Below are 12,153 nucleotides of genomic sequence, written 5' to 3' on the forward strand. Positions count from 1 at the left end.
CGTTCAAATGATCTGAATTAATAAAAAGTAATGTAGAGTAAAACCTTTATGTTGAGTTTTACCTAATTAAAAGTTTTTCAAATAAAAATATAAAAATATAGAATTATTTCCCTTATGATCCCATTCATCCTATTTTTTTTTATTTTTTTGGAGTAACTTCCAAACACTGTCTAAACTTTCTCACAGTCAATAAATGTGGTGCTGCAGACTTGTGTGCTGAATGAAAGAGGAAACAACAAAGACACAAACACAGCTGGCTGAGGAAATACATGGGCTTTAATCCTCAACAACACTACACTTACACAAAAAACACACTCAGGTACAAAATATTAGAAAAAAATGAATTTAAAACTTCAATTAAACATGACAAAAAGTGGATTTGGCTGATACAAAGGCAATATTAAACATTTTGGCAGATAAGATGAAAATAAATGAAAGTATTTTTCTGTTACCTGATTATAACTCAGAGGCTGTAGGTGTACAGTGTGAGATACTGTACATTTGTCCTTCACCTTAAAAGCTGATCAAGCAGCAGTGAAATCATCCCAACTGCATCACAGTGTTCAAACATTGTTTTAAATATTATTTTAACGGTGTTCATCTCTAACCCAGATCCATTAACTGTATGTGCACATTAATAAATTAAATATTTCTAACAGAAGCATTCAGTCCATCTCATTTCATTTGAAGGCGTAATTAGTCGCCTGGAGGTCAGTTGAGGGCGTAGTTGAACTGGTTGGAGAACTTCTCGTGTTTTCTCCTGTCAGCTTTACTCAAAACGTCAGCTACTCTGCGCATGGCGCTCCTGGAACCAAGGACAGGACAGAGGAGAAGAAGAAAGAAATCAGATAAAACATTAAAATCTTCAAATACAAAAGCATTTGCTTAAGGAACATGACATAAGTCTCTTTAAATGAGTAGATAATGATCAGTTTACATGTTAGAATGGTGGTCTGCTGCTCTAAGTGAACTACATGTGTGACCCTGACTGTGCATGCTCTGTGCACCATATATAGTCCACTGCTGTGCTGTGATATGAAGTATTACACACTGAGATGTAAATTCATAATACTTGAGCGGTAAATGACACAGTGTTTCAGAGCTTTCAGAGAATGCTGTTCCTGCTGGGACAGGAAGTGACGCACTTGCTGAGGACTTTTTTCTCCAGCCTGGAGCGGGACGTGTTGGCCTTCTGCTTCAGATCACTGAGGTTGGGGTATTTCTTCTTCTTCCCTCGCCCTTTCTTCCCCACCTTGTCAGAGCCCAGATTTTCTCCTGTTGCCGCCTCGATGTCCCGCATCAGCTCTGCATCCCGCCAGTCTGCAACAGACAGAAAACAATCATTTGAATGGTGAAATAAGAAGGAAATCTGTACCAGATTTCATCTCAGGCTCTTGGTAACTGGCACAAGGACATACTGTAAGATGTAGCTGTATTAAAAGCTCTGTGGTTCTCATGTTGGAAGCTTGGTCACACTTCTGAGTCACTGCCTACCTTTGTTATTGTACCCAGTCCAGCATGTCATAGTTTCAGGTGGTACAATACTGGATAAGCTAGAGTTTGGCCAGCTTTATTTTTAAGCTGTGCTGGGCATGTGACACCAGTCTGATGTACTGTATGCAGCCATCATATGGCTAATGAAAAGAAAACTTATGAACTAGAATCATCTACTCTTCCACTGAAAATTAGACCAGGCCAGCATGCTGACATAGGTGTAGTGTTACTTTCCATTAACATTAATTTTAGTTGATTATCTTCCATGTTTATAGGCTATGAGTCTGTCAACCATGTACATCTTCCTCTAAACTTTTACAAGGGGAATATATGATTACATTAAGAGCTACAGCTGGGTAACTTCTATAAAAATAACTCTGTCATAATGTCACATTAACCTGACAGTAGTTTATGAGACATTTAATCTATGAAAAAAAGTCAGGTTTCTCTGGCTGCTCCTGGTGCTGCTAATGGCATTTCCAAGAATCCACCGTGCCTCAACAAAAACAACCAATCAAAGCTGAGATGTCTAACACAGCGTCAGAAGCCCTTTTTACACAGTGATCACGCTACAGAGCCGCTACAAAGTCCCTTCTTTACGCCGCCTTTCCATTTTTACACAGAACCAAACAATGGCGGCATCATGTGCCCCAGTGTGTGACTTTGGACAGCTGTAGGCACTGGAGAAGCAAAGCAGGCGTGACGTGTAACACAGCAGCGTCAGCCTCTAGTGTGACATATAACATATGTGTCAGCACCACTTAACAACACTTAACAATAACAATGGCACAACATGGCAAAGCAATCATTTACCATCCCTGTTTTATGGTGGCTGATCTCACTCTCTGCTCAGAGGGTGAGGAGCTCCCAGACCTCATTGTTTTTTCCAATTTGCGGACATTTTTCGGATGCTGTTCTCTTTCCTTGAGTTAGCTACTAACTGCCAACAGTTGTTTTTTAAAAAATAAAAACGGGTTGCACACATTACACGTCGTCAAAATGTCACAACCATTCTGTTGATGGACCCATTATGCTGGCTGTCCCTTTTACACAGATGTGGTTTTTGCGCTGTTGTGGCCCTCCAGTGCCAGGTTAAAGACAACTGTGATTGTACCTTTTATACAGAATGGCGAGGTGGCATAATGGCGTGAAATCCCCACCTCGAAGAGGCAGTCAGTACGTTTACATGACACTTGAAAAAAAGTTCTCCAACTCCGATTTTATCCGGCATGTATACGCCTTAATCCGAGTTAAACTAGACAATGCATGTGTGCGTGCTCCACAGGAACAGACAAGACATGCTATTTTTGTAGCCCTCCAACAGCATACGGTGTTCTTGTCTGACCACGAGGGATAGCATGCACCTTATCTGCACAATCAGTAACGCGTACATTACGTACGAGATGAACAAAGCTGTACGATTATCCATCTTGCTGTTGTTTGAAAATGCCGGTCTGCCGCCTGACTCCAGTTGTTTATTATTAAGTGACGTAATAGGTCAACCGGAAAGGGGGCCGTATTAACCCGCTGAAACGACACATATCGCCACCTAGTGTTGAGGAGGAGGACACGTTCCCGTCAGTAATTCAATTTTCTCAGTTGCATGTAAACTGGGACAAGGACAAAAGTCAGATTAGACGCCAAAATCGAATTTTGATCATAGCTCGATTAAGCTGTGCATGTAAAAGGGGCTAATCACTGTAAACAAAAGAAGTCAGACAACGAAAAGCTCACTGTCACTTCCTCAGAAAAAGATCGACGGTCTTCCTCTGTTCACTTGTCTTTGCTGTGTAACAGTACACTGTTGTTGGCAGAGGAGTTTTGTGTTTGCAAAGCTCCTCATGAAGCTGCGCACTGAAGATATTGAGCTTGACAGAGTGAGAGCATACCCCTCCTTGCTCTGATTGGTTGTTTTTGTTCAGGTGCAGTGGATTCTTGCAAATGCCATTAGGAGCTCTAGGAGGAGCCAAAGGAACCTGATTTTTCCACAGATTATCCGTCTCATGTACTACTGTCAGGATATAGTGACAGTTTTAGCAAATATGGCAAAAAGTTGTTTTTTTTTTTTATCAAAGTAACCAACAGTAGCTTCAACGTTATTCAGTGTTTAAGCTGCTCATCACAAGAAGATGGCAAAAGCCTTAGCACCAGAAAGCTCAATGCACAACAAACATTTTCATTTTGATTGGTTAAAACTTTAAATGTGACTAAAACTAAGATACGTTTTTGGAAAATACTGGCACTGAAACAAAATTTAGTCAGACAAACACAATACAGAATAGTAGCTGTGAAACAGCAGTTTAAGAGCAGTCACGAACACCTTTACTGCAGCTGATACTGTTTAAAAGTCTCAAATTCAACTTGACTTCATGCTTTACTTTGTTCAGTCAGTTTCTATGATGTGAACGTAATAAAGTTCCTCCTGTTCAAACAGCTACTCTTTCTCAGTGCCACAATAACAGACTGAAACTTTAACAAAGACTCATGTAAATGAAAAGTGTAATGAAGTAATTACAGCTGATAACATCCTGCACAGTTTTACAGAGCAGAAGTAGTAAACAGTGTGTCGTGCAGGCTCATTTGGATCCAATTGTGGTGTTAATGAAAAGTGTAATGTCATAATTCTGGGTGATAAAGTAAAAGCGTGTGTAATGCAGAGTAATGACGGTCTAAACGAGGAGACGCTTCTAGTTAATGACGTACTGCGGTGGAATTAGAGATAAACCTGCAGTAATGCGAAGTAATTACACTGTGATTGTGATGGGATTGAAGCCGGGCTCTCTGCTCTGTCAAAACACTGACCCTAGCTCAGTGTGTGAGTGTGTGTATGGGGGGGGGGTTATTAATCAGCCAGTCTGACCCTGGGTCTGACTGGACCTTCAACTATCCCTCATTACACATACACACACACAGGCAGAAGAGCAGTAATTGAAAAGCAGCTGGTGTATTTAGGAGAATCATTACTGCTAAAAGAGGAGCAGCTGCATTTACATTGTGTGTGTGGGTGTGTGTCCTCTATCACTTTGTTGTCATGATCTTAGAGGAGTTTGAAAAAGTAAAGAAAATAAAGAATAGAAATAACAGATGAAAGAAAAGAAAGAAAAAAGAAAATATAGAGAAAGGTAAAAGAAAGAGGAGATGGCCAAGCGAGAAGGACAGTCCTCTGAATTTAATCAGTGTTGCAGCAGCCCTCTTTTCTCTGTCAACACCTCTTAGCCCCTCCAGCTGGGGTCTGTGTGTGTGTGTGTGTGTGTGTCAGGGCAGGGGCCAGGCCACACACACATCCACTAAGGCATCTGGGGTCTTTGGTTTGTTCAGACATCTCTCAGCTACGCACCACTAAGCATGGGGACCCGGGATATGTGTGTGTGTGTGTGTGTGTGTGTGTGTGTGTGTGTGTGTGTGTGTGTGTGTGAGCCCATGTAGTGGAGCATCTATTCCTCTCATCCCCAGCAGTCAGTCAGTCAGCAACATGGACTCCGATGTTTGGTACTACTGTTCAAAGGTAAAAGACCAACAATAATAGAATAGAATAGAATAGAATAGAATAGAATAGAATAGAGGTCTGGGTATTTTCTACTTCTAGGTTTCTCCACCTTTAGTACCACAGGTGAAGACGTGCTATGCAAGAGAAGAAGTCAAGATACAGCACTAGTGCTCTTTAGACATACTGATGATGGTGAACAAGATAGCGGCCTGTACTGTCATGGCATGTTGATGTTGATTTAAGGTTGTACATAGTCTCTATGCCGTAGCCTATGCAAGTGGTTTATGCCATTGAAAGCATTTATACTTGTCTACGTCACTCTGCTCTGCTTACATACTTGCTAGTGGTGGGGTTTCTGTGCAAAGTCTGATTGATTCAACTAAATCACCTGAAACACACATAAAATGCAATATTATTAAACACAAGTATACAATTTGGCTCTATTATAGTTAATAAGGTTCACAGACAGAACACCTGTCTTTTGCTAGACACATTTTCACCACAAATACAAAATTGCATAAATTAGCCCAGCGGCTAGTGGAGTTTTCCCCCACTCATATGAAGCCAGGAACAATAGCAACATTTAACAAAGTTACAAAATTTGGCTCAATTGTTACTCACAAGGTTCACTGACAAAACAATTGTCTTGTATTAGACACATTTCCCCCACATACACAACAAGCTAACATTACTGCTGTAAGCCTATGACATTTGACATTGCATAGATTAGCCTTGTGGCTAGTAGACTTTCTTCTACTCGAACGAAGCCAGGATAAATCACACACAGGACTTAAAATGCTATTTTGTGGGGGCTTTTTTTGTCCTCACAATTTATTGTTTCTTATCTGTGAAATAAAAGTAAATTAAAACTTTATTTCCACTGAGGAAAATGGTTTTCAGTTTACAAAAATAAACAGGGGGTCTGCATCGCTGTAACAGGAACTTACATTTGTGAGGTAAGTGCACGTCAGGCTACATCACTAGTACGTATAAACCCCTCTTTACAGTGGCATTTCACCAATACATGTGTTTGTGTTTAAACAGTAGAGCCAGGGTCTGAAATTAACAACTGCCAAGCGCCAAATACAGGTAGATTTACCATTTGGTGAATAATTCTCAGATGGCTATCCACCACACTGGCAAGTAAATGTCTGTACCAAAATATTCATGAAATATAAAACTATGCTGATAGTATCTACTGTAACGCTGTATGATAAATGGACCTGTACTTGTAAATCACCTTTTGAAGTCTTCAGACCACTCAAAGTGCTTTTACACTACAGAGCCAAATTGATCAATTTACACACACACACACACACACACACACACACACACACGTACACTGCCAATGTGTTTTTACCTGTGTCCTACTATGAAACTGACTAACTAGGACACACTCCTAGTGTGGCACTGTTGTACTACCACTTGCTGCTGGTCTGCTGCTACCATTAGGCAAATGTGCAGGTAAGGGTTATGAGTTGGGCCCATACATGTGAAGGTAATTGAAATATCAACACAGAGGCTCTGTAGTCTGAGCCAAGACAGCAAACTCTTTACCTTTACCCACAGTGTCAATGGCAGCACCTTACAGCGTCACTGCTTCCCTTCTTATCTTTCACAATAAAAGCCTTAGACATATACACTGCATCACTGCTCACCAGAGGGACCTTATTCACATGCTGAGGCTGTGATGAGTTGCTCATTATAATAAAATCATTTTGCTTGACACCTTGCTCTGGCCTCTTCTTTAAGTTGGTATTCAACAAGTACCTTATTATTACAATGAAATGCACTGAAATGAGTAGGTTATATCTGTGACAAAAAGGCAGTATGTTACATTAGCTGGTGGATTTTTTCACCTGCAAGTCCCCTGGGCAAATGACTCATAAAGTTAATTTCAGACAATGAGTACAGCCTTGTCATCATGGAATGAAAAAAAAACTACTACGCTTACTGCTCCAGTAATGTTAACTCCATATTTGTACTGGAAACAGTGCAAAAATAGTGTTCTAGCATGTGATGTTCCTTCTAACTCATGGGTGTATTACACTCACTAGACTTCCTGGATCATTATCTCACCAGTACCTGATGCAATACAGTATATGGATGCAACACGCTTTCACATTGCGTTTTTCTTTTTTCTTAAAGCAGCAGTGCTGTTCTTGGACTGAACATCCTCTAAGGTTCTGGCTGTCTTGATGCCTGCTGTACAGTGCCAGCATGTTTGGATGGTCACTACAAGCAGAAAGACACTTTAACACACTCAACACACGTCTCTGACTCACATCACTCTGCTGACAATGCCGTTACCCAGTAAACCAAAACTACATATCCCTCAGTTTGACCACACAGGTCAAGAGACAGCTATGTTGGCTCCATGTCTGCCGCTATGACAACTGGTCCCAGCTGACCTTTAAGCCCAGTTCAGACCAAAGATTTGCAACGAGACAAAACTATTATAGAACATTGCAGAGAGAAGTTGCGGCGCTGAAAGCTGAAAAAAATCAGAATGGAAGTACAGAGAGTTGCTGTGTAGAGATGATACGCCGTCTCATGTAGTTGCATTGGAATGAACCGGCAGGTTTTTAGAAGATTGCAAAATGGTGCATTGCCTGTTTCAACTTGTCTCATCGAGGCTCTCTGGTCTGAACTGGGCGTTACAGTGTCCCTCACTGCCTGTTTAACCTCCCCGTGGATACATGCGGGTGTTGGTGTGTTTATGTTTGTGTGTAAATCTGTGACTGAGTAGTACAGGGTGCTGAGGCCAATGGTCCATCAACTCATTCAGGCCACTGCCGCCCCTACTGTGAGACTGATGTGTGTGTGTGTGTGTGTGTGTGTGTGTGTGTGTGTGTGTGTGTGTGTGTGCGCCTAGGTGTGAGATTGACTCGTGGATCGATAGTGTAGTTGGTAACAAAAGATGCTATTTCACAACTCACTGGACTGCATGCCATGGCCACACACACACACACACACACACACACACACACACACACAGGGAGTTGGTGGTTAACAAGACACTGCAGGCAGCTGGTGGACATCCTGCAGGCTGGTGCCACTCTCACACTCACACACACAACAACAAACACACACAATCAGACAATGATAATGTGTACAACAGCTGGTTTGGTCTGTTCATCGATATTACTGGTGCACAAAAAGGAAAACCTACCATCACTACTCACAAACTGATGGAAGGCATTTACACCACCAGCAAAAACAACCAAAACCACTTGTCCATGGATACGTCCACACCAATTTACATCAACAAGATATCGAGGTTATGATTAGTAACAGTTAAGCTATTTTGACCAAAAAAAAAAAAAAAAAAAAGATGCTCAGGTTGCTCACTAAGCAAACCGATGTGGATGAACTCTTCAGAAAATGTCAGTAAGTGTTAAATAAGGTAAAAATTAGCAAACTCCATCTGCACAGGAAGATCATGCATAAAAGCTCAAGATCAAAAAGGAACTTGTTTGGGATTGTTGCAGCCTGAAATGCCTGATTTCACAACAATATTTCTAAAAACCTGCGATGCATGTTCTGATATTTAAAGGTGGGTTTTTTTTGCAATAAAAAGTGCGGAGGCAAATGAAAATTGCAAAAATAGTTTTGACTGTATGTGAATAGTTATGTAATGTTGTTCAACGCAACGCTTAAGGACCGTCTTCGTAAGTCGCTCTTCTCCAGCTTGCTCTGGCCGGTTAGCACGAGGCTAACACAGGATAACATGATCTCATCACTAATCATCATGTTTTGCCACTTTGGCAGAAGCCTCGCAGCAGCAGTTAATATCCGACACCAAGCCAACAATCTCACATCGACACCGAAGCGGCTCGACTCTGACGTTAAACCTGTTAAAAACTGCTGAGTAACGTTAACCATGTGATGCTAACAGTTAGCCTTGTCACTGTGTGTGTGTGTGTGTGTGTGTGTGTGTGTGTGTGTGTCGGTGTGTGGCACACTGGCCACCATAAAGCCACCCCAGCATATAAATGAATATGCATGGATATGACTCTTACTGTTTCTTTGCTACTGTTACAGGTCACGAGAGCTTCCTAATGCAGTCTCATGTGGCTTAAATTTTCTGGTGAAATTTTTTGTGACATTTTTGAGAATTAAGGAATGGGTAGTAACATGAATGCATGTGTGAGTATCACTCCTCACCAGGCTGCTCCTCTCTCTTCCTCCTCTCCTCCTTCTCCTCCCTCAGTCGGTCCTCCTGCCTGCAGGGTCGACCCACCTCATCTCGAGGAATGATCCGCCCATGGAAAGGACACTGGAGGACAATCAGTGGCAGCTCAAACACACAGTAACAGAACTGCAAATGGAAACAGACATACATGTCTCATTTTGTGTTTGTCCTGGTACCTTGAGACGGTCTTGTCTCTGACACAGCTTCCCATCGCCCAGTGGAGCTCTGCAGTAATGGCTGACGGGAGTGAATTTGCCGGGGAAGGAGATGTATCTGCTCCTGCTCTCTGCCAGGAGCTCCTCGTTCTCCACTTCCTCATCTACCTGAATGGGAACCCAGAACTGATGCTGAGAGGCCGACCTGTACAGAGACAAGATAGGGGACCACATTATACGCAGGTTTCAGAAACCCACATCAAAGACCATTTAAGACAGTTCTATTACTGTGTGGAATTCAATGTAAGACATTATTTATAAAATAAACACGGTATATGTGATAAATGTACATGCACACAAATGTAGTGTGTGTGTGACAAAACACACGGCTCACTGTACTCTACAGTCATGCGTTTAGCTGCATTTGTGTCTATCAGTGAAACAATGTTGGAGTGTGTGTGTGTGTGTGTGTGTGCACGTGTGGTGTGTTACTTGATGATCTTGCCAGCGTTGGGCTGCTCCTGGCCCCAGTAGTACAGGTCCAAACCAAATGGCACCACAGGAGCATCACCAGCCTTCTGCTTTGAACTGGACTGAGATGAGGTGGGGGCTGAGGAGCTGCTGCTGGTGCTGGAGGACAAACAAGAGGAGGGAGAGTTAAACACAAACTACCTAGACAGCACTTTAATCATCAAATGTGTGTTAGAGGGAAATAAATGTGATCAGCATTTTAATTGCTTGAACTAACAGTTGATGTCCTTTAATTTCTACAAAGTTGATTTGAGGAGATATTGTATGAGGTATGAGATAGCAGCATTGCTCTGTGTGGGCAGCAGTCAAACACACATCTGTAGCGCTGGTTTGTAAATGACACAAAAATGGAAACTGATGAAGTGACAGTGGCTGAACATCTCTGGTGTCTAGGGCACTGAGACTGATCTAATTAGCCAGGTCATTACGAGGGAGGCCCTTGAGGCTCATCTTAGTGCCTGCTCTCAAAGGCCAGTGTAGTTTTATCTCTAATGATGTCTTAAACGATGCTATAGAGATTTGTATAATAAATATAAGTGCCTCCCACAGAATTTGATTTGTGATGGTACCTGAAACTACTGAACTTTCTGTTGTTGCTGTTATACAGATTGGACCCACCCCTGCTGGCAGGGGAAGTGAGGGATGCACAGTGTCCATAAGAACACAGCTGGTTTCATTCAAGGTAGGTTGGGAAAATGGTAGACGCAGATGGGTCTGTCTTCCATAGCCTTGCATCTCTGCCACTGAGGTGATTTATTGAAATACTACAGGGTCGGCCAGGAGAGGAGGTCATACCGTCCCTCTCAGTGTTGGAGTATATCTATACTGGCTGTACACAGGAGCAATACTTGCAAAGTTTCTCTTCCAGGACTAAGTTATGGTTCATTAACACTCCTAGGCTTCAGAATTAAGGACATTAAACCTCCAAACATGTACAGGCTTTAAATACCACATGGTACAACCAAATCAGAGCAATATCTTCTCTTCAAAATCTTCATCTGTTGTGTATCCCTGCTCATGTGAGTGACACATGACTGTAAGTGTAAGGTATGTTATAAATCATGCAGTGAATGTAGGTACAGTATAATAAGAGGAGTGGAGGTGAGGTATGACAATGTCCATGTACCCTCCCAACAGGAGGAGGTAAGAAAGTGAACTGAGAAGAGAACATGTGAGAGAACATCACAGAGATGAGGGGATGGTGAAAGGTAGAGTTTTGTCAGTGTTTGTACCTGGATTCTGCGGGCAGAGGGAGGTTCTGTTTGAGGTGGCGCAGTGTGGCCGCTGCACATGTTGGATCCTGCTCCTCCTCTATAAGTCGCTTCAGCCGCCTGGATGCAGAGGAAGACGATGAGGAGGAGGACGGAGGAGGTGGAGCTGCAGGTCTTTTAGCAGGAGGTTGTTTTGTGACTGGTGCTGTTGAGGTGGAAGGAGTTGGATCCAAACCTGCCAAACAGAGACAAGAGGAACTTAACATTATACTGAATGCTGAAGTGCAACGCCTTGGTGTTCCTCTACTTAATAAAGTAAAATAATCACAACACCCTACATCAAACATATCTAAGGGCCTGACATAACCCTAGGTCTAATTGCCAGGGGCAAGTAAATGTTTATGCCGTTCAAGTTGTCTGGCCAATCAGAGTTTGCGGAGGATGTCACTGTTCTCAAGACGAGACCTATGAAGTGCATCATTATTTGCTGAAAGATGGGTGGGGAAAGCAAAATTCTTTTTTTTTTTTTTGCGCTCTTAGCCTGCTAGCCTCTTACCCGTACTCGAAAAAAATGCCTAGGCCAAACCGTCTATCTCAGAAGCAGACTATTCATTCTGGCCCCCATGTTAACAGGTTCGATCTAGATATCTAGAGGTTCGGCGACTTGCCTACTTTTTCCCATGACACACACAATTCTCTGCCAAAATAAACTGCGAAAATGATCTGTTGATATCCATATTGTCATCATACCAACCAATTATACCTGTACAGTGTCAATATCACAGACATTAACAACAATCTAAATATTTATATTTAACTCTACACTTTCTGTTTCCATTTCAAATTAAAAGCCCTCTTGCATTTCTGTGGACAGAATCCCTTCATTTGTTAACATAACTGTTTATTATTTACAATTGAGCACATGCTTCTTAATCTTTTCCTGTCCAAAATGTATATAAATGACATTTCTCGTGATGAAATGAAACACTCTATTACTGAAGGTGATTATCAAAGGCAAACTTAGTGTAGAAAGACAGGGTTGGCAGGCAGCAGCGCTGTAGTAGCAATGCGGTCTGTGTG

At 42.0% G+C, this 12,153-nt stretch overlaps 1 protein-coding gene across 1 annotated transcript in view; it reads right to left on the reverse strand.

The window, feature by feature from the left end:
- Positions 1-258: 258 nt before the first annotated feature.
- The window catches only part of uvssa (UV-stimulated scaffold protein A), a 44,635-nt gene continuing 32,740 nt past the window's right edge, over positions 259-12,153 (reverse strand). Inside the window, exons 10-15 of the mRNA XM_033633647.2 lie at positions 11,095-11,308; positions 9,824-9,961; positions 9,353-9,536; positions 9,149-9,260; positions 1,146-1,320; positions 259-805 (exon numbers count right to left, since the gene is read on the reverse strand). Coding sequence (XP_033489538.1) covers positions 712-805; positions 1,146-1,320; positions 9,149-9,260; positions 9,353-9,536; positions 9,824-9,961; positions 11,095-11,308 — 917 coding nt within the window. The 3' untranslated portion in view covers positions 259-711. The remainder of the gene's footprint in view (positions 806-1,145; positions 1,321-9,148; positions 9,261-9,352; positions 9,537-9,823; positions 9,962-11,094; positions 11,309-12,153) is intronic.

Source organism: Epinephelus lanceolatus, chromosome 7 (genome assembly GCF_041903045.1).
Source record: "Epinephelus lanceolatus isolate andai-2023 chromosome 7, ASM4190304v1, whole genome shotgun sequence".
Taxonomy (NCBI): Eukaryota; Metazoa; Chordata; class Actinopteri; order Perciformes; family Serranidae; genus Epinephelus; species Epinephelus lanceolatus.